We start from the raw sequence: 25049 nt of genomic DNA, 5'->3' as shown, positions 1-25049 counted from the left end.
ATAAACAGGAAAAATTAAGCATATATTGGAAGGCATTTGCTATTAAAATGGTAATCTGCATGAATATTTAGCTATAAGAGAACATATTTAAATCATTTAAGTAGGCAGAGATACTAAGGAACAAAGAGGCGCCATTGGTGCCTATGTGAACTAAAATGGTAGTTGGGTAAGGCATACAAGTTGTATTTAAACCATTTGTTCTTTTTTTGTTTTTCTTTTTCTTTTTTTTTGAGATGGAGTCTTGGTCTGTCGCCCAGGCTGGCGTGCAATGGCGCAATCTCAGCTCCCTGCAGCCTCTTCCGCCTGAGTTCCAGTGATTCTTCTGCCTCAGCCTTCTGGATAGCTGGGATTACAGGCACATGGCACCACGCCCAGCTAATTTTTGTACTTTTAGTAAAGACAGGGTTTCGCCATGTTGGCCAGGCTGGTCTTGAACTCCTGACCTCAGGTGATCCACCCGCCTTGGCCTCCCACAGTGCTGGGATTACAGGCGTGAGCCACCGTGCCTGGCCCATTTGTTCTTGAAATGTAAGAGTACAACAGTTGATTCTGTAAAAAATGTTTAGAGTCTATGAATATATTAAGTAAAGATTAGCAGTTCACTTTGTGTCATAAAACCTCCCTTCTATAAGTACTCTGCCACCAAAAAGTTTTTATGTTTTTAAATTAATTTTTTTTTTGGTAGCGACTAGATCTCATGCTGTCCCCCAGACTGGAGGGCAGTGGTGTGATCATGGCTTACTGTAGCCTTGAACTCCTGGTCTCGAGCAATCCTACCACCCTAGCCTCCCAAGTAGCTGGGACTACAGGCATGCGCCACCATGCCTGGCTAATTTTTAAGTTTTTTTGTAGAGATGGGGTCTCACTATATTGGCCAGCATGGTCTGGAACTCATGGGTTCAAGTGATGCCACTGCCTTGGCCTTCCAAAGTGCTGGGATTGCAGGCATGAGCTACTGTACCTGGCTCAAAATTTTAAGTTAATTATAGGGTGGCATACTGTGTCCTGAAATTAATGGTAATTTATACACATATTTTTCATTTCTAACAAACAGTAAACCAGAGGCTCACTTTTCTGTAAGATTTTTGTGTTCCTAAATTCTTTTTGTTTTCTTTTGTAGTCAGTGTTCTACTGAAATGTGTTTCTGGATTTTTTTTTTTTTTTTTTTGAGATAGTTTTGTTCTTGTTGCCCAGGCTGGAGTACAATGGCACTATCTCGGCTCACTGCAACCTCCGTCTCCTGGGTTCAAATGACTTTCCTGCCTCAGCTTCCTTAGTAGCTGGGATTACAGGCACCCACCTGCATGCCCAGCTAATAAATTTTGTATTTTTAGTAGAGATGGGGTTTCACCATGTTAGCCAAGCTGGTCTCAAACTCCTGACCTCAGGTAATCTACCCGCCTTGGCTTCCCAAAGTGCTGGGATTACAGGCGTGAGCCACTGCACCCGGCCCTGAATTCTTAAATTTTTCCAATTCAGGCTGTCGTTGGAAAATGTTAAAACTTCATCAGAATTCTCATTTTGAATAAAACAGTTTGAACTTTTGGATGGTTGGGTGAATATAAACAGCCAATGCAAAAATGGCTAACAATTCGGTTTATTTTGAAAACTCTCCCTGTGGGGTTGATTTCCTTTGTAACTCATTGCACCCCCACAAAAAAGACCTTGTAGACTGTGAGTCCTTGTAGAGGCTCCCTCTGCTGGCTGCTTTTGGTAATTTTGCAAAATTTTAATTCTTTTGTTTTTTTCAAATTACAGAATACTGTATGTGCTTTTTGGGAAGAATACAAACAGAAATGATTGCTTTACTCCACCAGGAGAAAAAGGATATTGCTATCCATCCATCCTTCATTTCACTGAATATTTACTGAATACTTATTGTGTACCAGACACTGTTCTGGGCTCTGGGAATTTAATTATGAGCAAGACACACAGGGTCCCTGCCCCTCATAAACCAACTTGAGAATAGAGAAGGGGGAGACAGCTGTTAAGTATAAGAGATGAGTTCAAACACAGGCGGGCATATGATGGAAATGAGAGGAGAGTGCCAATATATGATAGATAATAAGTGGGATAGAGATTGGGGGGAGACTTTTAGACGAGTCAGTCTGGAAGGGGTTCTGACGATATGACGTTGGATTTGAGAGGAGCCTGCCATGGAGAGAGCAGACGGGGAGCACACTTCAGGCAGAAGGAATGCCAGTGCAGAGGCTTCGGGAGTGAACCAGCATGGAACGAGATGCGCTAGGTGGTGATAAGGACGGGAAGTTATAGTTGTTAAGACTTGCAGGGCCCTTGAGGGAACCGGGCTTTTAATCTAAGAACAGGTACAGGGTTTTAAGCAAGTCTTGATGATTTGTCAGCAGAATGGGGTTAGCCACTTAAGGGCATTTTATTGATCAGCTCAAGACTGATGAATAAAATAAAAATGCCAGTTTGTTAATTGTTGATTTTTCAGAAAGATTAATTATTATCACCAGGAACTGGAGTACTCTTTTCTGCATGGCCAACAAATGCTTTCCTAGTGGGCAAACATGTGACAAGCCAAGTCACAACGAGACTTGGCTTGGGAACAAGAGCAAATGTGTCCTGATTATCAGTGATTCCAGACGGAGAGAATTGGGTGCACTGAACCCTGGGCAGGCTCAGTTGCCAAGATTCTCTCTGAGGAGTCCAAGGTCTAGCTGGGCACTAGCAGAGCTTGCGTTGTTCACCCTTTCCTGTGCTTCAGAGCCTGGCTGACTCTCATTTCATTCTCTTATGCATTTCTTTGATACATTTCTTCCCAAGTCAAAGTCATGTTAGGGAGTACTGCTACCTCCTTGGGTGACTTTGCAAGTGTTGAGTTCACCATTTAGCTCCTAGAGTGCCCAGGATTTGGCAGACATCATCTTCCTAGTAGACCTGTGCTGTTCAGACTGTTTTCCCTCTCAGAAAAAGGCTCTTGGCCGGACCAAGTGGGTCACACCTGTAATCCTAGCACTTTGGGAGGCTGAGGCAGGAGGATCACCTGAGCTAAGGAGTTCAGGACCAGCCTGAGCAACATAGTGAGACCCCGTCTCTACAAAAAAATTTAAAAATTAGCTGGGTGTGGTGGCACATGCCTGTAGTCCCTGCTACTTGGGAGGCTGACATGGGAAGATGGCTTGAGCCCAGGAGGTTGAGGATACAGTGAACTTGGATCACACCACTGCACTCCAGCCTTGAGGACAGAGTGGGACTCTGTCTCAAAAAAAGGTTGGGGGGCTCTTGGTGTAGGTACCCTGAATGGACAGTGGAGACCCAAATAATGAGAAGCAGTTGGCCATATCCAAATCTCAGGAAAGAGAAATTCGGGCAAAGGCAGCAGCAAGAACAAAGGTCCTAGGTGTGGACAAACCCATCCAGGGAAAGAGAAGGCCTCACGGCTGGGACAAGGTTGAAGGGCTTTGAGGACTGTGGTGAGGGTTTAGATTTTATTTCAATCATGATGAGATGCCGTTGAAGGGTTTTAAGCAGGGGAGTGATGTGGTCTGATTGGCACTACAGGAAGCTCACTCTGGCTGCTATGTGAAGGATGGGCTTTGGAGGTACAGGAGTAGAGAAAAAGAGACCAGGTGACAGCTTGGTCCTGAAACCCAGGAGTGGTGGTTTCCTGAAGCAGGGATTTCATAAACAAGGTGATGAGAAGTGCTTGGATTCTGGATGTGTTTTATAAGAACATCTGTCAGGATTCACTGATGGATTGCAAGTAAGATGTGAGGAACTAGAGAGGATGTGTAAGTTTTGGGGTAGACAGTTGTGTTGTTTACTTATTGGAGAAGTCAGCAGGAATCAGAGTCTCTGAGCTAGCACAGACCCCACAGGTTAAGGGCTCAGCCCCGCAAGGCTACTTCCCACTTCAGATGCCATCCACAAGTCCCAGGTGGTCACCCGACTTCTAACCAATTGGCTATAAGTTGAGGGTTCCCATAACCTCCAGGTTTGATATTTTGCTATAATGTCTCACAGAACTCAGTAAAACATTTAATTACATTTATAGTTTGTTATAAAGGATATTATAGCAGATACACAGCCAGGTGAAGAGGTGCATAGTGTGCAGTGTATAGGATGGGGCCCCGAGCCTCCATGCCCTTGCCAGGTGTGCCCCATGCCTAGCACCTCAGTGTGTTCACCAGCATGGAAGTTCTCAGAACCCGATGATCTAATGATTTTTATGGAGGCTTCACCATATAAGCAAGTCATCTTATTAGAACAAAAGACACTATCACCCAGGAAATCTCAAGGGTTTTAGGAGCTCTGTATGAGGAACTGGAGGCAGAGACCAAATATATATTCCTGATATCACGAGACCTCAGACCCTTTTGCTTCCTCCTCCTCTTGTGGAGCAGTGAGTTCCAGGGTCAGCCCTGTTGTTTTCTCCATGTTCTTACAGTTACTGAATTTTTGTTGGGCGCCAGAAGTACATAAAAGTTGTAGCCTTTTCTATGAGACCTGCTTGAAACACCTTTGCAGAGAAGGGCAGCCAAGACTAATGCAGCCTAATCTGTGCCTAGGTGCCTGAAAGAAGACCCTGCCACCATGTCCCTGCTGCAGAGAAGCCTTGATCCTGAGAAGACCCTGGGTCTGGTGGACGTGCTCTACACAGCCGTGCTGGACCTAAACCGCTGGAGGGCTGGAAGGTTGGTGTCTGTGCGGGTCACTTAAATTGTCTGTGGTTTGCTTTTAGATGCATACTGAGGGGACAGTGTGACTCTGCACAATTTCATGTGTGCTTATGTTACTGATAGTATGCAGTATTGTAAATAAGGCAATACGGACTTTTTAGTAACTTTTACTTTCAGAATAATGTAAAACCTGCAGCAAAGTGGCAAGAATAATACAAAGAACTGCTCCATGCCCTGTACCCATATTATCCTATTTGCTAACATTTTTGCCTTCCTTTGTTTTGTCATTTGAGAGGAAGTCCATCAAGAGGACTTTTAACTCAACTCATATTCTCCTTATGAATTAAGAACAGAGAAATGTTTAGAAATTTTACTTATGTCTTTTAGAATTTGTTTTCTTGGCTGGGCGCGGTGGCTCAAGCCTGTAATCCCAGCACTTTGGGAGGCCGAGACGGGTGGATCACGAGGTCAGGAGATCGAGACCATCCTGGCTAACACGGTGAAACCCCGTCTCTACTAAAAAATACAAAAAAAACTAGCCGGGCAAGGTGGCGGGTGCCTGTAGTCCCAGCTACTCGGGAGGCTGAGGCAGGAGAATGGCGTGAACCAGGAGGCGGAGCTTGCAGTGAGCTGAGATCCGGCCACTGCACTCCAGCCTGGGCGACAGAGCAAGACTCCATCTCAAAAAAAAAAAAAAAAAAAAAGAATTTGTTTTCTTTTTCAATCCGTTCTCTCAGGTTGAACTTGAAAAATGTGTATACATCTGGTAGGAGCCTTAAACATCTAGCCATGGCCCCTCTCCCTTTTCTTTTCTTTTCTTTTTTTTTTTTTCTTTTCTGTCTTGGTCTTTGTGTTTGGTTTTGTCGTCTTGTCTTTATAGGATCTGGCTCTGTCACCCAGCCAGGCTGGAGTGTAGTGGTATAATCTCAGCTCACTGCAGCCTCCCCCAGCTCCTGGGCTCAAGTCATCCTCCCACCTCAGCCTCCCGAGTAGCTGGGATTACAGGTGTGCGCCACCACGCCCAGCCAATTTTTGTATTTTTCATGAAGATGGGGTTTTGCCGTGTTGGCCAGGCTGATATCAAACTCCTGACCTCAAGTGATCTGCCTGCCTTGGACTCCCAAAGTGCTGGGATTATAGGCGTGAGCCACCATGCCCAACCTTTTCTCCCTTTCTTAACTCATGAGTACACAAAGGCCAGAATAGTGAAGTGACTTTTCCAGGGCCACACAGCCTTCTCCTGCCTCAGCTCCTGCCCCATGCCCTTTCGCTCTGTAGGGCTCCATTTTAGTATGGGGAAAATGTGCTCAGGAAACTTTGAAAGTCACAGCCATCTTTTGGGACAACATTGGTGCGTAGTATCCCTGCACCCCCCACCACCTCCCTCTGCTTTGTGGAGTTGTCCATTGTCCCTCTGCTGTATTTGCGTGGCTGTAGCCCCTGTCCTCCAGGTACAAAGCTAGCTTCTGCAGGTTGCATCCCCACATCTAGCCATGCTTTCCCCTCCTGTGCCACCATTAGAGGATTTCACTCAATCACACTCCTCAGGCCAGAATCCTAGCAGAACTTCCAGTCCTGCGTTAGACACTGTAGATTTCATACTCTCCAAACCCCTGGGTGTTCATTTATCTATAAAATAAGTGAACCCAATACCAATCAGAGAGGTTTTTCTTGCTCTGAACACCATTCTTAAATACAAAGAGGTCCATTCTATTATTTTATATATTTGTCTTTTTTTTTTTTTTTAAACAAATTTCTGTTTAAATAGGGAGCAAGCTTTACCCTGCATACAGATCCAGCTGCAAAGGGAGATCTGTGATTTTGGCAACCAGGCTGACCTGCCTTCTGGAAATGGAAACAAATCTTCAGGTGGCCTGCAGAAGACATTCTCCAAACTGACATCCCGGTTCACCAAGAAAGCTTCATGTACTAGCTCCAGCAGCAGCACAAATTATTCCATCCAAAATACCCCTTCTAAAAACATCTTCATAGCTGGATGTTCAGAAGAGAAGGCCAAAATGCCTGGCAATATTGATACAAGGTTACAAAGCATTTTGAACATTGGTAATTTCCCCAGGACTACAGACCTTTCACAGTCAGCTCAGAATTCCAGTAATCCAGTGGCCAATGGCTTTCTCATGGAGAGGCGTGAGAACTTCCTGCATGGAGATGATGGCAAGGATGAGAAGGGTATGAACTTACCAACTGATCAGGAAATGCAAGAGGTGATAGATTTTCTCTCGGGCTTTAACATGGGCCAGTCACATCAGGGCTCTCCGTTGGTGACAAGGCGTAATTCTGCTGCCACAGCCATGGTGACTGAGCAGAAGGCAGGAGCCATGCAGCCACAGCAGCCGTCACTGCCCGTGCCCCCTCCACCACGGGCACCCCAGGCTGGGGCACACACACCTCTGACACCCCAGCCAGGACTGGCACCTCAGCAGCAGTCCCCAAAGCAGCAACAACCTCAAGTCCAATACTACCAACACCTACTCCAGCCCATTGGACCGCAGCAGCCCCCGCCCCAGCCTCGGGCACCTGGGAAATGGGTACATGGCTCATCCCAGCAGCCAGGGCAGACTGTTGGAGCAGGTCTGTCTCCTCTTGGTCAGTGGCCGGGCATATCTGATCTCAGTTCTGACTTGTACAGCTTGGGTCTGGTGAGCAGCTATATGGATAACGTGATGTCAGAGGTTCTGGGACAGAAGCCACAGGGACCTAGAAATAACACGTGGCCAAACCGTGACCAAAGCGATGGAGTCTTCGGAATGCTGGGAGAGATTCTGCCTTTCGATCCTGCAGGTATGTGAGGCCTCCCACCCCTCGCCCAGTGTCAACAGCAAACGCAACTGCTGAGGTCTTCCCAGGGCCTGTCTACCGCAGCCTTACTTGTGAAGGTGAAATCACTTAATCCCCCTTTACGACCCTTTCTCACTGTGGAGGCGAGTGTGGGGCAGATCTAGCAAGAGTGGGAAACAGTGGTGAGAAAGGGGCTGAGAACGTGAGTGGACTATTTTTCTTTATAGAGAACAGAACTGAGGCTAAGAGAGGTTACTTGAATAGCTCAAAGTCCCATAGTTCAAGTGGGCTCCAGTCTAGGCCTGCCCACTCCCAGCAGCCAAGATCTACAGTCTTTTGTGGGGTGCTTTTTTCCTGATTATATAACCTGTTCTTTGCAATGCTTTTTTTTGCCTAAACTCAAGGACTTATGATAGGTGACAGACACCCTCCTGCCTTCATAGAATACAGCTTTTCCTGGCCTAGACAATGAAAATACCACCAGACTCATCTTAAGAAATTAGAGAAGGAATTTACAAACAAGAATAAACTAGGAGGAGGAATTAAGGGGGAAAAGCCAAAAATAAGTAAATTAAAAAGAAAAATAGAGTAGAAATTGCAAATAACTCTAAAGGATCTTTGGAAGACCAATAAAATATATAAGCCAATTTAAGCTTGATTAAGAGAGAACAAAGAAAAACAAAATTAGGAAATAGGGTACATTAAAAGCACTTTAGTGGCTTATGCCTGTAATCCCAGCACTTTGAGAGGCTGAGGCGGGAGGATCACTTGAGGCCAGGAGTTCAAGACCAGCCTGGTCAACATCACAAAACCCTCATCTCTAAACAAAAAATCAGCTGGGTGTGGTGGTGCTTAGGAAGCTGCAGCAGTACCATCCCTTGACCCCAGGATTTTGAGGCTGCAGTGAGCTGTGATCATGCCACTACACCCCAGCCTGGATGACAGAGAGAGACCCTGTCTCAAAAAAAAGCCACTTTAAGTCATTACCATCTAAGACTTAATAGCAATACATTTGGAAACTCAGCAGAAAATCAATTCTTTCCTAGCAAAATAGGCATTACAAAATTATACCAAGAAGTGGAAAACCTGGCCGGGCACGCTGTCTCATGCCTGTAATTCCAGCACTTTGGAAGGCTGAGGTAGGCAGATTCCAGGAGGCCAGGAGTTCAAGACCAGTTTGGCCAACATAGTTCTACAAAAAATAAAAAATTAGCCAGGTGTGGTGGCACATGCCTGTTGTCCCAGCTCCTTGAGGCTGAGGTGGGAAGATCGCTTGAGCTCAGGAGGTTGAGGCTGCAGTGAGCCATGATCACACCACAGCAGCCCAGCCTGGGCAACAAAGTGAGACTCTTGTCTCTAAAAAATAAGTAAATAAATGAAAAATAAAAAAGACTATCTACCAAAAGCTAATAGCAAATAGTGCCTTATATAATGAAACAAAAATCATTTCAGTTAATATCAGGAATCAGACAAGGGCAACCGTTATCACCTGTAGCATGTAACTTTGTCTTGGACTTCACAGCAAATGCAGCAAGACAAAAAGCAATGAAATAAGTGGTCTAAGCTTTGGAAAATGATAGATTAAGTAGTACATCTTTTTGCTGATAATAGAATTGAACCCCCCCAATCTAAAATTAGTAAGAGAATTTGGTAACATAGGTACATGCAAACTTTTTTCTTTAATTAAATTAGCAAAAGGCATACAGAAGTAGAAAATGTATTTCATTCACACGGGAGTACTGTGAAATGTTACAAATAAGTATAGCAACTACTTGTACAAGTAAATCCCCACCAGAAGAGGAGATTCCTTGCTGAAACACCCCCGCACTTGTTACAGGAGGGAAGTTAATGCTGGGGTTAACACTCCTTTTTTTTTTTTTTTTTTTTTTTTTTTTGAGACAAGAGTCTCGCGTTGTTGCCCAGGCTGGAGTGCAGTGGCACAATCCCTACTCACTGCAACCTCTGCCTCCTGGGCTCAAATGATTCTCCTGCCTCAGCCTCCTGAGTAGCTGGGACTACAGGCGCCCACCACCACACCCGGCTAATTTTTATATTTTTAGTAGAGACGGGGTTTTGCCATGTTGTTCAAGCTGGTCTTGACCTCCTGATCTCCGGTGATCCACCCACCTCAGCCTCCCAAAGTGCTGAGATTATAGGCGTGAGCCACTGCACCTGACCATTGCTCGTGTCTTCTGAAAATTTTTCATGCCGCTGCTCCTGCTGTCTTGTGCTTGCTCCCCCTGGGTGGATGGATATAGGAAACCCTTGTGCCTGCAACCCTGGGCCACAAGAAGGGTAAACACCTCCACCCTGCTAAGAAACAGCAAGCCCACTGGCTACCACCCACTGCTATGGGCACAGTGCGTTTTCTCAGTTGATCATAAATGGTCTGTACATTTTTTGACTGTCATGTAACTAAATTCAGAATATAAACAGTATTTGTCAGAATCGTATCATATTTGAGGCCGGGTGCATTGGCTCACGCCTGTAGTCCCAGCAGTTTGAGAGGCTGAGGCCAGCAGATTGCTTGAGGCAAGGAGTTCAAGACCAGCCTGGCCAATATGGTGAAACCCCATCTCTACCAAAAGTACAAAAAAATTAGCCAGGTGTGGTAGTCCCAACCACCTGGGAGGCTGAGGCACGAGAATTACTTGAACCCAGGAGGCAGAGGTTGCAGTGAGCTGAGATGGCGCCACTGCACTCCAGCTTGGATAACTAGAGTGAGACTCTTATCTAAAAAAAATTTTTTTACATAAGAATGTTACCATATTTGACCTCTGAGTCCTGGACACCTCTTATGTCTGTAGACTACAAATCCTACTCTTTCCCTTCTGGGTGTTCCTTTCTGCCCCTGAAGTCCATGGTGTAGTTTGCTACAGACCCTGCCCCCAGGGCGTAAGATCTGCATAGCCCTTGATGCAGATTAAGGAGGAGTGCCCCTATGGACAGAATCAGAGGGCACCATCTAGTGCCCCTGTCTGGATAGGCAAACTCAGTGCGGGATGGGGGTCGTGAGACAGGACAGTGTGACTGAGATCATCTTGTGACAGTGCCCTAGGATAAGCTGGTAATGGGATTGTGCTCTAGTATCTTCCCTAATTTTAAGCTAAAAAATGAAATGCTGAGTCACATTTATGATTCATGGATGCTTTCCTGCCATATGTTTTTTTTTTGACACTCTAAACGCCATCTGTGCTTTTCTCCCGTTTGTACTGCCCTGCATATACCCATTCAGCACTGCCAGTGTTTCCAGCCACCTCTTAAAGCATTCTGAGGTTTCATTTTATTCTTTGCCACACTTAAGATATTCAGATGGAATCAGCAAATCTCCTGTCCAATAGCCAGGAAAATACTAGATCAAACTTTAGCTCAAGTGGGAACAGCATATAACCTCTATCTGGCTGACCCCAATGCTTTGATGCTTTGGTAACTTTCAGGTTATCAGTTGGCCAAAGTCGTCATCTGATTTTCTAAGTTGTTAGCTAATGACTCTAGGTACAGAGCACTAAGACGCTGGACTTCTTTTAAGTTGGAGTTTCGCTCTTGTCACCCAGGCTAGAGTGCAGTAGCGCGATTTCGGCTCCCTGCAACCTCCGCCTCCCAGGTTCAAGTGATTCTCTTGTCTCAGCCTCTTGAGTAGCTGGAATTAAAGGTGCCTGCCACTACATCCGGCTAATTTTTGGTATTTTTAGTAGAGACGGGTTTTCACCATGTTGGCCAGGCTGGTCTCGAATTCCTGACCTCAGGTGATCCACCCGTTTCGGCCTCCCAAAGTGCTGGGATTACAGGCGTGAGCCACCAAGTCCAGCCCAGGTGTTTTTTTTTTGTTTTTTGTTTCTTTTTTTTAAGACAGTGTCTAGCTCTTTCTCTCAGGCTGGAGTGCAGTGGCGCAATCTTGGCTCACTGCAACCTCCACCTCCCGGGCTCAAGTGATCCTCCCACCTCAGCCTCCCAAGTAGCTGTGACTACAGGTGCACACCACCACACCCAACTAATTTTTTTTTTTTTTTTTTTTTTTTGAGACAGAGTCTTGCTTTTTCTCCCAGGCTAGAGTGCAATGGCATGATCTCGGCTCACTGTGACCCCTGCCACCTGGGTTCAAGCGACTCTCCTGCCTCAGCCTCCCGAGTAGCTAGGATTACAGGCACCTGCCACCGCGCCTAGCTAATTTTTGTATTTTTAGTAGTGACAGGGTTTCACCATCTTGGCTAGACTGGTCTTGGAACTCATGACCTCATGATCCACCTGCCTCGGCCTCCCAAAGTGCTGAGATTACAGGCGTGAACCACCACGCCTGGCCCACACCCAGCTAATTTTTGTATAGACGAGGTTTCTCCATGTTGGCCAGGCTAGTCGCGAACTTCTGGGCTCAAGCGATCTGCCCACCTCATGCTCCCAAAATGCTAGGATTACAGGAGTGAGCCATTGTGCCTGGCTGATGCTAGAAATTTTTTTAAGTTATTAGTATTTGTCTTTAAAATCTAATCATGGGTAAATCAAACCATTTTTCTTTCTTTTTGTTTCTTTCACACTTACCTGCCTCTGTCCTACGCATAGCCCTTCCGGACATCCCTGGCACACACTGTGCCTCAGCCCTAGGTGCTACAAGTCCCATCTCCCCACAGCAGGGTGCTGGGCACAGCCTACAGCCCACGCTGTGGGGCACAAGCCTGGCAGCTCCTCACTGCCCTTCATTGCATGTGTGACCAGCATGTCAGCAAAGCATAGGGAAGGACCAAGAGGCCAGTTTCTCCCCAAACCCGGTTTGTTCCTTTTGTCGCAATGCAGTGGGCTCAGACCCAGAGTTTGCACGCTATGTGGCAGGAGTGAGCCAGGCGATGCAGCAGAAGCGGCAGGCCCAGCATGGTCGCCGGCCAGGCAACCCCCGGGGCAACTGGCCGCCTATAGATGATGCCCATCGGACCTGGCCCTTCCCCGAGTTCTTCACAGAAGGGTGAGTGCTGGGTACTGCACGGAATCCGAGTTTGAGACCCAAGTGTCCCCCGAGGGGCCTGTGAGAAGCGAGGCTCCTTGCCTGTGGGCATTCTTTTCAAGCAGTTCAATTCCAAGCCCCCATGTGAGAGAGTGACATGGGATTAAATCTTTAGGGGTCAGAGTCATGTGGCTGACTGTTAGATGCCAAGTAGTGTGATGTGTCCCTGTGGACATGTCATTGGTATACATTCATGATTTTCAAAACAGACTCTTCAGCCCTAGACAAGGCGCTTACATGATGGTGCTTGTGAGATAAATGCATATTTAACACAGCCTTTATACTGAAATGAGTGTGGCTGTGAAGCCCACATGATTTATAGAATGCTGTCATTACAGCCTACAAAAAGCAAAGGTGTACAGTTGAGATTCTAGTATATTGACAGAATTGCAAATTTTTATCATAAAGACAAGTGGGGATTTTTTTATATCCCATATTGCTACCTGGTTAATAAATCTGGGTGATTAAAGACCAGCTAAACTTTTAGTTTTTTCTTACTTCTTAATTTTTTTTTTAACTTAAAAAATTTTTTTTTCTTTCAACTTTTATTGTAAGTTCAGGGGTACATGTGCAGGATGTGCAAGTTTGTTGCAAAGGTTAACGTGTGCCATGTTGGTTTGCTGCACAGATCATCCCATCACTTAGGTATTAAGCCTAGCATCCATTAGCTATTCTTCCCCATGCTATCCCTCCCTTGTTTTTTCGAAAACAAATTTCATATACAAACCATAGGCTTCTTAGAGGAATAAAGGGAAGTGAAGAATATGTATTACTTTTGAAATAAGGCAAAGGAGGAAAACCTCACGTTTTAAGAAGGGAGAGACAAGAGACCACTATTTGGTTATGGGATGAATGCAGGGTAAGGACTGCCCTTTCAGGGTGGAGTGGAGGGTGGTGGGGCTGCAGGAGGCCCTGGCGCAGCTTCTCTCTCTGGCTTTCAGGGATGGCCTGCATGGTGCCTGGTCGGGTGCTCAGGGAGACTCTGCCAGCTCGAGTGATGAGACATCCTCAGCTAACGGGGACAGCTTGTTCTCCATGTTTTCAGGGCCTGACCTCGTTGCTGCTGTCAAGCAGAGAAGGTATGAAGGGATTTCTAAACCAAGGTGGGGAGAGAGGGGCATGTGACTGCAACCCACGGCTCACTCCCTGGGAAAGCCAGGAGCTCAGTTGCTCCTAGTCTCCCTGTGTGAGAGGAGGGGCTCTTCCAGCACTGCCTGGCTGAAGCCTCTAAAGAGCACCTGCAGGAGGCAGTTTCCACGAGGAAGAGCCGGCCTCATCTTGTGCCGGCTGGATTTGAGAGACAGGGTGGCCGGTGCTGGTCTGTGCCTTGCAGGAGGCACCCCCTTCTGTGGGAAGAGCAGGCCCTTGGTTGCGAGTTCTAATCTGGACTCATCAACAGGCTCTGCAACCCCAGACAAGGGGCTGGCCCTCACTGACCCTTGGTCTTTTTATTAAAGATGGATAAAATGACCTCTGAATGGCATTTCAAAGTTGGAAAAAGTAGTAATATAGCATATTCAGACCTGAGAATGTTTCAAAAGTAGTCACAAAAATTAAAATGGGCTCTGAACTAAGAGGAGAGCTTGGTTAGAAATAAGTAGAGAAACTGCTGTGGATATGAGAGCAAGGTTAGGGTGGCAGACTAAGGGCCATGGGCGGGAGTGGGGGGTACACAGGGCTCCCAGGTACTCGAAGCCATGCTGTGGAGCAGAGCGGGAGGCTGGGTTACATGGTCCTTGCCGGACAGGCCAGGCTCCGTCGGATAGGCAGTGGGGAGCGGGTAGGTGAAGATAGAAGGGTACTTGCACAGAATAGTAGTGGGGTGGGGGGTGGCAGTGACCAATCCCGAGCACACATTCACATGCTTTCTGTCCACACTTGTAGTCCCAGCTACTCGGGAGGCTGAGGTGGGAGGATCACTTGAGCCTGGGAAGTTGAGGCTACAGTAAGCTGTGTTTGTGCCACTGCACTCTAGCCTAGGCAACAGAGTGAGACCCTGTCTCAAAAATCAAACAAAAAATCATGTCAGGTTAGGCTAGGTGCTCTGAAGGAAAATAAAGCAGGGTATGAGGGTAGTAAATGCAGAGAACAGGTGGATGTTCTATTTTCAGAGCTTAGTCAATGAGACTTCAGATGAGCAGAGAGCTGAACAAAGTGCAGCAGCAGCTGGTGGGGAATTGGCAGTGGGGTATGGGTGAGGGGGGAATAGTCAAAGATGACATGCAAGTTTTCCGCCTGAGCTTCTGTGAAGGGTGCCGTGAACTGAGGTGCAAAGCCTGCAGGAGGAGCAAGTTTGAGCCGGGGTGGAGTTTGAGACTGCTGTTTCAGACATATGACTGATTCGACTTCTGAGAAGTCACATCTGGCACCATCTCTGCAGAGACTGTTGTCTGCATGCAGGAGTGCTGGCTCTGATCTGGCCACATCCTGCCTTTTTCATTCAACTTTGTAACAGTCACATATCCTTAGTGCTTGGAAACAGTATCTCTTAAATGAATTAACAAAAAGCCGGCCAGGCCTGCTGGCTCACACCTGTAATCCCAGTACTTTGGGAGGCTGAGGCAGGCAGATCACCTGAGGTCAGGAGTTCGAGATCAGCCTGGCCAACATGGTGAAACCCTATCTCTACTAAAAATACAAAAATTAGCTGCGCATGGTGGCACATGCCTGTAATCCCAGCTACTCGGGAGGCTGAGGCACAAGAATTGCTTGAACCTGGGAGACGGAGGTTGCAGTGAGCTGAGATCATGCCACTACACTCCAGCCTGGGAAACAGAGTGAGACTCGGTCTCAAAAAAAAAAAAAAAGCAAAGAAGGTGGACTCAGCATCTGAGTAAAGCCAGTGCCTGTCTTTGCCTGCCACCCCCAACCCCAGCTCCTCTGCACTGGCCGTGCAGGAGCGCATCATTCAGTTCTGGCTCCCCTTTACCCCCTTTACACCATGGACCCATGCAGCCCTCCTCCCCTCCTAGAACCAGGGCCTGGAGTTGCTGCAGCCTAGCACTAGTGTGTCCCATGCAGGTGGGCTAGGTAGGAAGCCAGGCAATCACTGCCCTGAGCTCTTGGTTCTTTCAGGAAACACAGCAGTGGAGAGCAGGACACCAGCACGCTGCCCTCACCGCCTCTCCTCACCACAGTGGAGGACGTGAACCAGGTATTCAGGCAGGCTCTGTGGGCACAAACTTGGGCTAGCTTCCACAGCTGCAGTTTTCAGAGGGCCTCAAAGTAATGAGGGGTCTTCTTTGTGATGATTAACTGTGTAAATGATTAGCTTCCTCAGCTGACTCAGCCACAGGAAGTGCTGTCCAGTATGATAGCCATTCACCACATGTGGCTATGTAAATTTAAATACAAATAAAAATTCAGGCTGGGCATGGTGGCTCATGCCTGTAATCTTAGTGCTTTGGGAGGCCAAGGCAGGAGGATGGCTTGAGGCCAGAGGTTTGTGACCAACCCAGGCAACATAGACACTGTCTCTACAAAAAAATTAAAAGATTAGCCAGGCATGGTGGCACATGCCTATAGTCCTAGCTGCTCAGGAGGTTGAGGCAGGAGGATGGCTTGAACCCAGGAATTTGAGATTACAGTGAGCTATGACTGCACCATTGTACTCCAGCCTGGGTGATAGAGCGAGACTGCCTCTAAAATATTTTTTAAAAAGAATTAGCCGGGCGCGGTGGCTCAAGCCTGTAATCCCAGCACTTTGGGAGGCCGAGACGGGCGGATCACAAGGTCAGGAGTTCGAGACCATCCTGGCTAACACAGTGAAACCCCGTCTCTACTAAAAAATACAAAAAGCTAGCCGGGCGAGGTGGCGGGCGCCTGTAGTCCCAGCTACTCGGGAGGCTGAGGCAGGAGAATGGCGTAAACCCGGGAGGCGGAGCTTGCAGTGAGCTGAAATCTGGCCACTGCACTCCAGCCCAGGCGACAAAGCGAGACTCCGTCTCAAAAAAAAAAAAAAAAAAAAAAAAAAAAAGAATTAATCAGCCGGGCACAGTGGTGATGCCTGTACTCCCAGCACTTTGGGAGGCCAAGGCGGGTGGATCATAAATGAGGTCAGGAGGTCAAAACTATCCTGGCTAACATGGTGAAATCCCGTCTCTACTGAAAATACAAAAATTAGCCAGGCATGGTGGCACACGCTTGTAATCCCAGCTACTCAGGAGGCTGAGGCAGGAGAATCGCTTGAACCTGGGAGGCGGAGGTTGCAGTGAGCCGAGATCGCACCACTGCACTTCAGCCTGGGTGAGAGACAGACTGCGTCTCCAAAAAAAAAAAAAATTTCCTCAGTTTGCACTAGCCACATGTGGCAAGTGGCTACTGTGTAGGCACAGAACATGGCTATCATTGCAAGAAGTTCTGTTGGACAGGGCTGTGGGAGTGAGTGGGGCTCTCACCCTGCCTCCTAGGTGGGAATAAGGGCCAGGGATCTGGGGAGGTGGAAAAAGATGATACATTGCCCAAAATGCCACTAAGAACTCTCTTCTGTCTCTCAGGATAACAAAACCAAAACGTGGCCACCCAAAGCACCCTGGCAGCACCCTTCCCCGCTTCCCAGCACGCTGCCCAGCCCCAGTGCACCACTCTATGCAGTCACCAGCCCCGGCAGCCAGTGGAACGACACCATGCAGATGCTGCAGTCCCCAGTTTGGGCCGCAACCAACGACTGCAGTGCCGCCGCCTTCTCCTACGTGCAGACCCCACCACAGCCCCCACCCCCACCAGCACACAAGGCAGCACCCAAGGGCTTCAAGGCCTTCCCTGGGAAGGCTGAGCGCAGGCCAGCCTATCTGCCCCAGTACTGACCCCAGGCCAGCCTGCCTGCCTGCCCAGAGCTGTGGGGATGGGTGTCCCCATCCCAGGGCCGCCTAGCTGACACCAGCCACTCAGAGGACCAGCGCGCCCCATCCCAGGGAGGGTTCCTTGGGGACAAGGGTGGTTGGCAGCTCCCAGCCTTTAAACCTGGCTTCTCAAACATTGGCAGCATCAGAGCCCTGGAGAGCCAGTTGGAGACACAGGCGTCTGGCCTTTGGGGGCTTGCTGGGGAACCTGCATACCTAATAAGCCCCGCAGGTGACTCTGATGCAGGCACCACGGCCACACTTGAAGAAACATAGCTCTTGGGTTTTTAGTCCTGCTTTGTGTTGAGAAGACATCAGGCCTGAAAGCTGAGGGCATAACTGACCATTTTTCAGAAACCCTCTCCTCCCTCCTCCACACCTTGAGTGATGACCACACCAATCACTATTTTTATAGCTATTTTTTTCATGTAGGTTTTTAGTTAAAACATCTCCTGCCTAAAATGTATTGAATATTTTAAGATAACAGATATACTGGCTGGAGGTTTGTTTAACACTATATTTAAGCTTATACAAAATGGGCAAAATATAGAATATTTGTAATTAGAAGCAGTCACCTGGGGTTTCTGTGGGTGGACAGTTCCTCGCCACCCAGCAGCACCCAGGGACTGCGGCCTTTCCCAGCTTTATGGAGGCAGGATGGTGGAACTCGTGTCGGAGGTATACTGCTGAAGGTGCGTGGCGGTGGATCAGCCGGCTGCTGTCCATGTGCAGAGCAAGGCTGAACCTGCTGCCCTTCGATCCTTCCACATATGGCCAGGACACTGCCACAGTCCTCGGGGTGTGGTCAAGGGGCACTCAGAGACACCTGCACTAGAAATTACATTGACATTGTGAGCTGGCTCAGAAGACAAACCAATTAAGATGTAGATAGAAATTAATTTAAGGTCTTTTCTTAAAAAAAAAATCCACCTCATTTTCAGTTAACATGTGCCATTAAATAGATAACATCCTGTGGATTTAGGGATATTTTCCAGCCAGAATGGATCCAGAAGAATTGAATGGTGCTTAAATTGAGAAATAATAATAAATATATCTATATAGAATAGACATATCCCATTGTATATTAATTGAGGTTACAGAAAGTTCTTTATATAAAACTTATTTAAATTTTTCATATTTCATCTTTGAAAAAGTCTAATTGAGAAAAATCCATAATATTTTCTAGTATGAAAGTTTGACAGTATTAATATTTTTTTTATATTTTCTTAAATCATTAAACCATTTTAATATATGTTAATTACTAATAAATGATTTATTCTTTCTAACTCCATATAAGCTTTTCCAGCAAAGATTGTAATAACACATTTATGTTCTCGTTTTTCTACAGATACAAGTAAATTTATATATAAAAATACCAAAAAGAGGACGGGCGCGGTGGCTCACGCCTGTAATCCCAGCACTTTGGGAGACCGAGGTGGGCGGATCACAAGGTCAGGAGTTCAAGACCAGCCTGGCCAATATGGTGAAACCCCAACTCTACTAAAAATACAAAAATTAGCCAGGCGTGGTGGCGGGCGCCTGTAGTCCCAGCTACTTGGGAGGCTGAGGCAGAAGAATCGCTTGAACCCGGGAGGCGGAAGTTGCAGTGAGCCAAGATTGCACCACTGCACTCCAGCATGGGTGACCAAGCGAGATTCCGTCTCAAAAAGAAAAAAAAAAAAAGAATATATATATACACACACATATATATATGTATGTACACACACACACACACACACACACACTAATTCGAGAGGACCCTTAGGGTGTCTGAGCCCAGCCACCTGAGTTTTTAGTACTGTGTTGTCAGGCTGTTCCCAGGCCTCAGGTGTTGTCTTTTGTGCTGTGTGGGGATGCATTGCTGCCTGTATTTATGATCTTTTGCCGTGGTTCTGAGCATTCACCTCACCATGTTTACAAAGAACTGTTTTGTATATAGACATTTTCAGGCACGTGCTTTGCACCAACCCTGCGTGGCTCCTGTCTGTGTTAGCTGTCACAGTGTGCACACTAATCTCTGTTAAAGTTGTCTATGCTGTTCTACTTGTAAAATAGTTTTCTATTTCCTTCAGTAATGTGTCCACAGTACCCTGTATTTCGAGTTCTATTATACTGATGTACTCTTGTTTTAATAGTGCCTCCCCAAAGGCCTCACCTTGGACAGAGGTCAGTCCTTGATGCCCCAGCACAGGTGATGTCGCTAATTGTCACTTTCCAGTTTGTTTTTCTCTATTAAGGAAGACATTTTCTAATTGCATCTCCATGGGCTGTGAGACTGTGTGAAGCCGTTTGTGTGGTCTCCATGTAGGTGCTGTGTTCCCGGCACCGCCTTGCTCTGAACACTGGTAATTCCAGGTGCTGCGCTTGGCAGGGGGTCTCGCCAAAGCGCATGTGTGTGCGTGTGTGAATGAATGTGTCCTTTGCATGGTCAGGCGTGGCTGCCTTGCTAGGGCATCAGCAGGACATTGTGTGTATAGTTACAATGCTTCCAAACTGGAACTCTACATTTTGTATCTTTTAAAGCTCCTATAAGTAAAATAACTATTGGCTTTATTAAAAATATACATTTAATAATACTTTGTATCCTTGTTTAAAATGAACTGCAGAGGACATTATGTCAAAAGCCCTGCCTGATTCATTGCTTTGAAAAGCTGCACACTGAGTTGGTTTTTAGGTCAGCCTGTCCTCTGATTCTAGCAAGGGGAAGACCACTTGGGATATTATGGTGAGCTGAAGTGGATGGGCAGGAGGCAGAACAAGCAGCTACACCTCCTCTATTGGCTTCCCTAAGGCCCAAGCTGGTTTAGGCCCCTGTGCAGGGGAAGCCAGTGCAGTAGTGAAGGAGATGTCCTCTGAAAGGTGCAAGCTCTCTGGGTTGGGGTCTGCCAACACCCATGTCCCACCAAATGTGGATGCTGTGACTTGCCCAGCTAGATTGTCCAATGAGGAGACCCAGGAATGAGGGCTTATTTTACCCTCTCCCCAAACCAGAGACCCAATCTATGGCAGAGATACTGTGCCACAGGGGGATAAGAAGGACTTGTCTCTGCCTGCCGCAGTGGCTCACACCTGTAATCCCAGCACTTTAGGAGGCTGAGGCAGGTGGACCACGAGGTCAGGAAATCAAGACCATCCCGGCCAACATGGTGCACAACCCCACCTCTACTAAAAATACAAAAATTAGCTGGGCATGGTGGCGCGTGCCTGTAATCCCGGCTACTCAGGAGGCTGAGGCAGAAGAATCGCTTTGCTTGAACCCAGGATGTCGGAGGTTGCAGTGAGCCGAAATCGTGCCACTGCACTGCATGCAGCCTGTCGACAGAGCAAGACTGTCTACAAAGAAAAAAAAAAAGGCCAGGCATTGTGGCTCACACCTGTAATCCCACCACTTTGGGAGGCTGAGGCGGTGGATCATGAGGTCAGGAGTTCAAGCCCAGCCTGCCCAACATGGTGAAACCCCATCTCTACTAAAAATACAAAAAATTAGGTGGTATGGTTGCAGGCATCAGTAATCCCAGCTACTCGGAAGGCTAAGGCAGGAGAATTGCTTGAACCCAGTAGGCAGAGGTTGCAGTGAGCCAAAACCGCTCCACTGCACTCCAGCCTGGGCAACAAAGCAAGACTCTGTCTCAGACAAAAGGAAAAAAAAAAGAAGGACCTGTCTCACTGGATGATGCCATCCTGCTAAAGCGGAAGGAAGATAGTATCATGAGAACCACAAATGGAGGGCAGGTCACAAGAGCATTTCAACTCATTGTCATTTAAAGAAAGCACCTATTGGAACCATTTTTGCTGACCTGAAGGAAATGGAGTAATGTGGGCATTAATATATAAGCTGCTGGTGTAGGAACCACTCTTCTTTCTGCCAAGGTGCCCTGAAGCTGAGCATGGGGACCAAGTCCCAGAGCCTTCCAAATGCACCTCAGGACAAAGTTGCTCAGTAACAGCCATGTTGCCGGAGAGTGCTGAAGAACACACTGGAAGTCCATATTAAAAAGCTAGCAGGGGCTGGGTGTGCTGGCTCACACCTGTAATCCCAGCAATTTGGGAGGCTCACCTGGGAGGACTGCTTGAGGCCAGGAGTTCAAGACAGCCTGGGCAGCATAGTGAGACCCCATCTCTTAAAAAAAAAAAAAAAGGCCCATATTTTATTCAAGTGTGTTCCCGTTTAACACAAGCACCCAGTTCTCTTGACTAGTTCTGATTCACAGCAGTGCTGGAGGGCAGAGGGCGGGAGTCCCATAGCTCTGGCTGTGTGCGAATGAGTGGGGAGGGAAGCTGAGCAGATGCTACACCTGACCTACTGCAGGGGCCTCACAGACTCAGCCCATCTGAGGTACTTGGGAGGCTTGTGACCTTCCTTTCCCACCTGGGGGCTCCTTGGATGGGGGGGGGGCTTCCAGTTTGGAGGCTGAGATGCTGCATGCCAACCATGGGGCTGTTAGGGGATGGCTTTTGTGCACTGTGTGGCCACTCTGTGACCTGCCTCCTAATGTGGAGACAGGAAATAAACCTTCCCAGTGATCAGCTTCTCCACTGCCCAAAAGCATGTATGTGAACAGCATGACTGGCTACCTCCCAGCCACAGGTACCCGGGAGTCTGAGGCATCTCCAAGGGTAGGCTCTGGAAATAACACATGCACCTGGCCTTACAGCACAGGGGTGAGCTCCTGGGCCCAGGCCTCTGTGTGTCGGTGAGGGGACTGAATGTGGCTTGTACTGGAATACTGACTTGGAGATGTGGGCCTAGGTGGGGGAGAAGGATTGTTTGAGGCATGTCACATTCATTTCAACATTCACTAATGTCACATAAGGGCTAGGCCCTTGCTAGGAGCCAAGACTGCAAAGATAACAGTCCCTGCCTTTAAAACTCAGTATTTTAGGGGAGACAACCCATCTTTCCCGTCCTTGATAAGAGAACCAGCATCCACCAGCAACCCAGTTGCTCAGGCTGAAATCCCAGAAGATATTCTTCGTTTCTTCATTTCATTCAACTAATCAACAAGTCCTATAAGCGGATTCCCAAGCACACTCAAATTTCACCATGTTCTAGCCAGGTGCTGTGGCTCACACCTATAATCCCAGCACTTTGGGAGGCCGAGGCAGGTGGATCACCCAAGATCAGGAGTTTGAGACTAGCCTGCCAACATGGTGAAACCCCGTCTCTACTAAAAAATACAAAAATTAGCTGGGCATGGTGGCGGGTGCCTATAATCCCAGCTACTCAGGAAGCTGAGGCAGGAGAATTGCTTGAACTCGGGAGGTGGAAGTTGCAGTGAGCTGAGATCTCACCATTGCACTCCAGCCTGGGCAACAGAGCAAGACTCCGTCTCAAAAAAAAAAAAAAAATTCCACCATGTTCTTACATCTCCACTGCTATCTACCTGGACTTCACCTGGCTCCTGCCTCTCCCCCCACAGCCTCAGGGTTTCCCATGCACCCTCCCCTACTTCCAAGTAGCCTTGCCATGTGTCCTCCAACTTGCCTACCTGTTGCTCCCAAGGCTGCTTGGGCCTCTCCATCAGTTTTCTGGGGTTAGAGCCCATCTTCCAGCCTGGCTTCGTTTCTCATGACAGCACTTAGCACTCTTCTGGAGTTTTGTGTTTGCATTTGTGTCTCATTGGAATGAAGGCCCCATGAGAGCAAGGAGCGAGTCTTGTTCATGGCCGCATGTGCAAGGTGCAGGACAGGTCCTGTGACCACCACAAAGCAACTTGAGACAGATGAAAGGACGTGTTGCCGGGGCCAGAACTTACGAATTATAATACTGAGCAAAAAAAATAGAACTAGAGGCCAGGTGCAGCGGCTCATGCCTGGAATCCCAGCACTTTGGGAGGCCAAGGTGGGAGGATCACTTGAGCCCAGGAGTTTGAGGCTGCAGTGAGCCAAGATCGTGCCACTGCACTGCAGCCTGAGTAATAGAGCAAGACTCTGTCTCTAAAAACGAAAAACAAAAACAACCAGACGAAAAGCCTCTCGCGTTGGGCTAAAAGAATACTATTAAATACATCATTGAGGCTGTCCCAGGACTGGGAGGGGATTAGCACTATGGTGGAGATGCGCATAGGCCGAAGTAGGCCTCAAATAAATGTAAAGCTTTTTATTCTCGTGGAAACACCTATGTACAATGAAGAAAATGTTTTTAAGCACCTAGCTAAAGGATTCGGGGCTCTAGTAACGAAGCCCCAAAACGACAAGAGTCGGTAGCGTAGGGTAAAGCCAACAACGGGTACAAGCTCTAGGGCTCTTGGGGGCGTGGTGAGGAGGCGGCACCTCCACGCACCACTCCCGGTGTGCGCATGCGCACAGCCTTACGCAGCGCGTGCGCACGTGCACTCACCACGTCCATCCCAGACGTGCGGACCCGGGTGTCTGCAAGGCTCGGTCTCCGCACTCCAGCGCCCGACCCTGCGCGGGGACATGCGCACAAGCGCTCTCCCAGCCCACCCGGACGTGCTGGCCCACACGCACACGCGTGCGCACCTCCCCCCGCGCCGCGCCCCATCCGCGCCTGCGCTCAACCCCGCCTACACCTGCTCCGTGGCCTCCCCGGAGACAGTGAGCCAACCGCGGCAGCTCCACGGAGCCCTAGAGGCGCGGGCCGCTCGCCTTCGCCGGTAAACATGACTCAGCATCCTCGGTGGACTCGCCCCCCCGCCCTGGAACAGATGTCTAAAATCCATCGGCGTGGAAACGCCACGCCCCGCCCCGCTCCCGACTCCTTCAGCTCAGGCCCCAGAACTGACCACCCCACCAATCCCCTGCCCCAGTCCCTCTGCCTTCTCTCCCATGACTACCTGTCCCCCAGGGCCTGCCTGACCCCTGTCCAGCGGCCCTTAAGTAAGGTCTGAGATGTCTAAATGCCCATACCTCAGTTTCCCCATCTTTAGAACAGGGCTCTTGTTTGGAACTGTGCCCGCCACAGCCTTCAGTAAGTGCTAGCTTCATCAGTATTCAGTGGCAGTCAGTTACTTTTCCAGGGCTGCCTTATGCTTGAAATTAAATCTTTGCTATCCAGAGTTAGGACTGTCCCTGGACTTCCTAACTTGCCTCTGCTCTCAGGTGTACCCTCTGGTCCCCTCCTCTCTCGGGGCCAGATCATCTTGCAGGGGGCACATGAAGGTGTCCGACTCTGCAGCATGCTCTCTTGGAATTTCTGGGCTAGGTTTCCTTTCGATTATCCTTGGTCAATCCCTGGTTCGAGGGCATGACCCCTCCCAGATTCACTGCCCCCCAGGATCCTGGGGATTCTGAGCCCTAAGCTCTGCGATTTGCAGGTCTTGGCTCAGCATATGGTAGTGATTGTAGGGACGGTGGTAGACAACAATAAAATGACCTTATGGCCAGGCACAGTGACGCACACCTGTAATCCCAACACTTCGGGAGGCTGAGGCAGGAAAATCTCTTGAGGCCCGGAATTTGAGACCAGCCTGGGCAACATAGTGCGACTCAGTCTCTACAAATAATAAGAAGAAAATTAGCCGGGTGGGGTGGCTATGCCTGTAGTTCTAGCTACTCAGGAGACTGAGGTGAGAGAAGCGCTTGAACCCAGAGTTCAAGGCTGCAGTGAGCTATGGTCATGCCACTGCACTCCAGCCTGGGTGACAGGGTGAGACCCTGTTTCAACTAATAAGACATAACTGGGATGATGAGCGGAGAAAGGGATTGCCAGCTTCTCCACTTCCCTTCCACTTTTTTCCTAGGACTGAAGAGGAACTGGCAGGCAGCACAGGGCTGTGATTAAGCACAGGGTTCAGGAAGGAACCCGGC

At 48.2% G+C, this 25049-nt stretch overlaps 1 protein-coding gene across 3 annotated transcripts in view; it reads left to right on the top strand.

Moving 5' to 3' along the window:
* KIAA0355 (KIAA0355 ortholog) overlaps positions 1 to 19855 on the top strand; it is a 105044-nt gene extending 85189 nt beyond the window's left edge. For all 3 annotated transcript variants that reach the window (XM_010359619.2, XM_010359621.2, XM_030942209.1), the window contains exons 9-14: positions 4536 to 4661; positions 6415 to 7448; positions 12234 to 12399; positions 13380 to 13517; positions 15514 to 15592; positions 16935 to 19855. In XM_010359619.2, coding sequence (XP_010357921.1) covers positions 4536 to 4661; positions 6415 to 7448; positions 12234 to 12399; positions 13380 to 13517; positions 15514 to 15592; positions 16935 to 17243 — 1852 coding nt within the window. In that variant the 3' untranslated portion in view covers positions 17244 to 19855. The remainder of the gene's footprint in view (positions 1 to 4535; positions 4662 to 6414; positions 7449 to 12233; positions 12400 to 13379; positions 13518 to 15513; positions 15593 to 16934) is intronic.
* The last annotated feature ends 5194 nt before the right edge of the window (positions 19856 to 25049 follow it).

Source organism: Rhinopithecus roxellana, chromosome 12 (genome assembly GCF_007565055.1).
Source record: "Rhinopithecus roxellana isolate Shanxi Qingling chromosome 12, ASM756505v1, whole genome shotgun sequence".
In the NCBI taxonomy this organism is placed as follows: domain Eukaryota; kingdom Metazoa; phylum Chordata; class Mammalia; order Primates; family Cercopithecidae; genus Rhinopithecus; species Rhinopithecus roxellana.
This window is presented reverse-complemented; position numbering and strand designations above follow the sequence as displayed.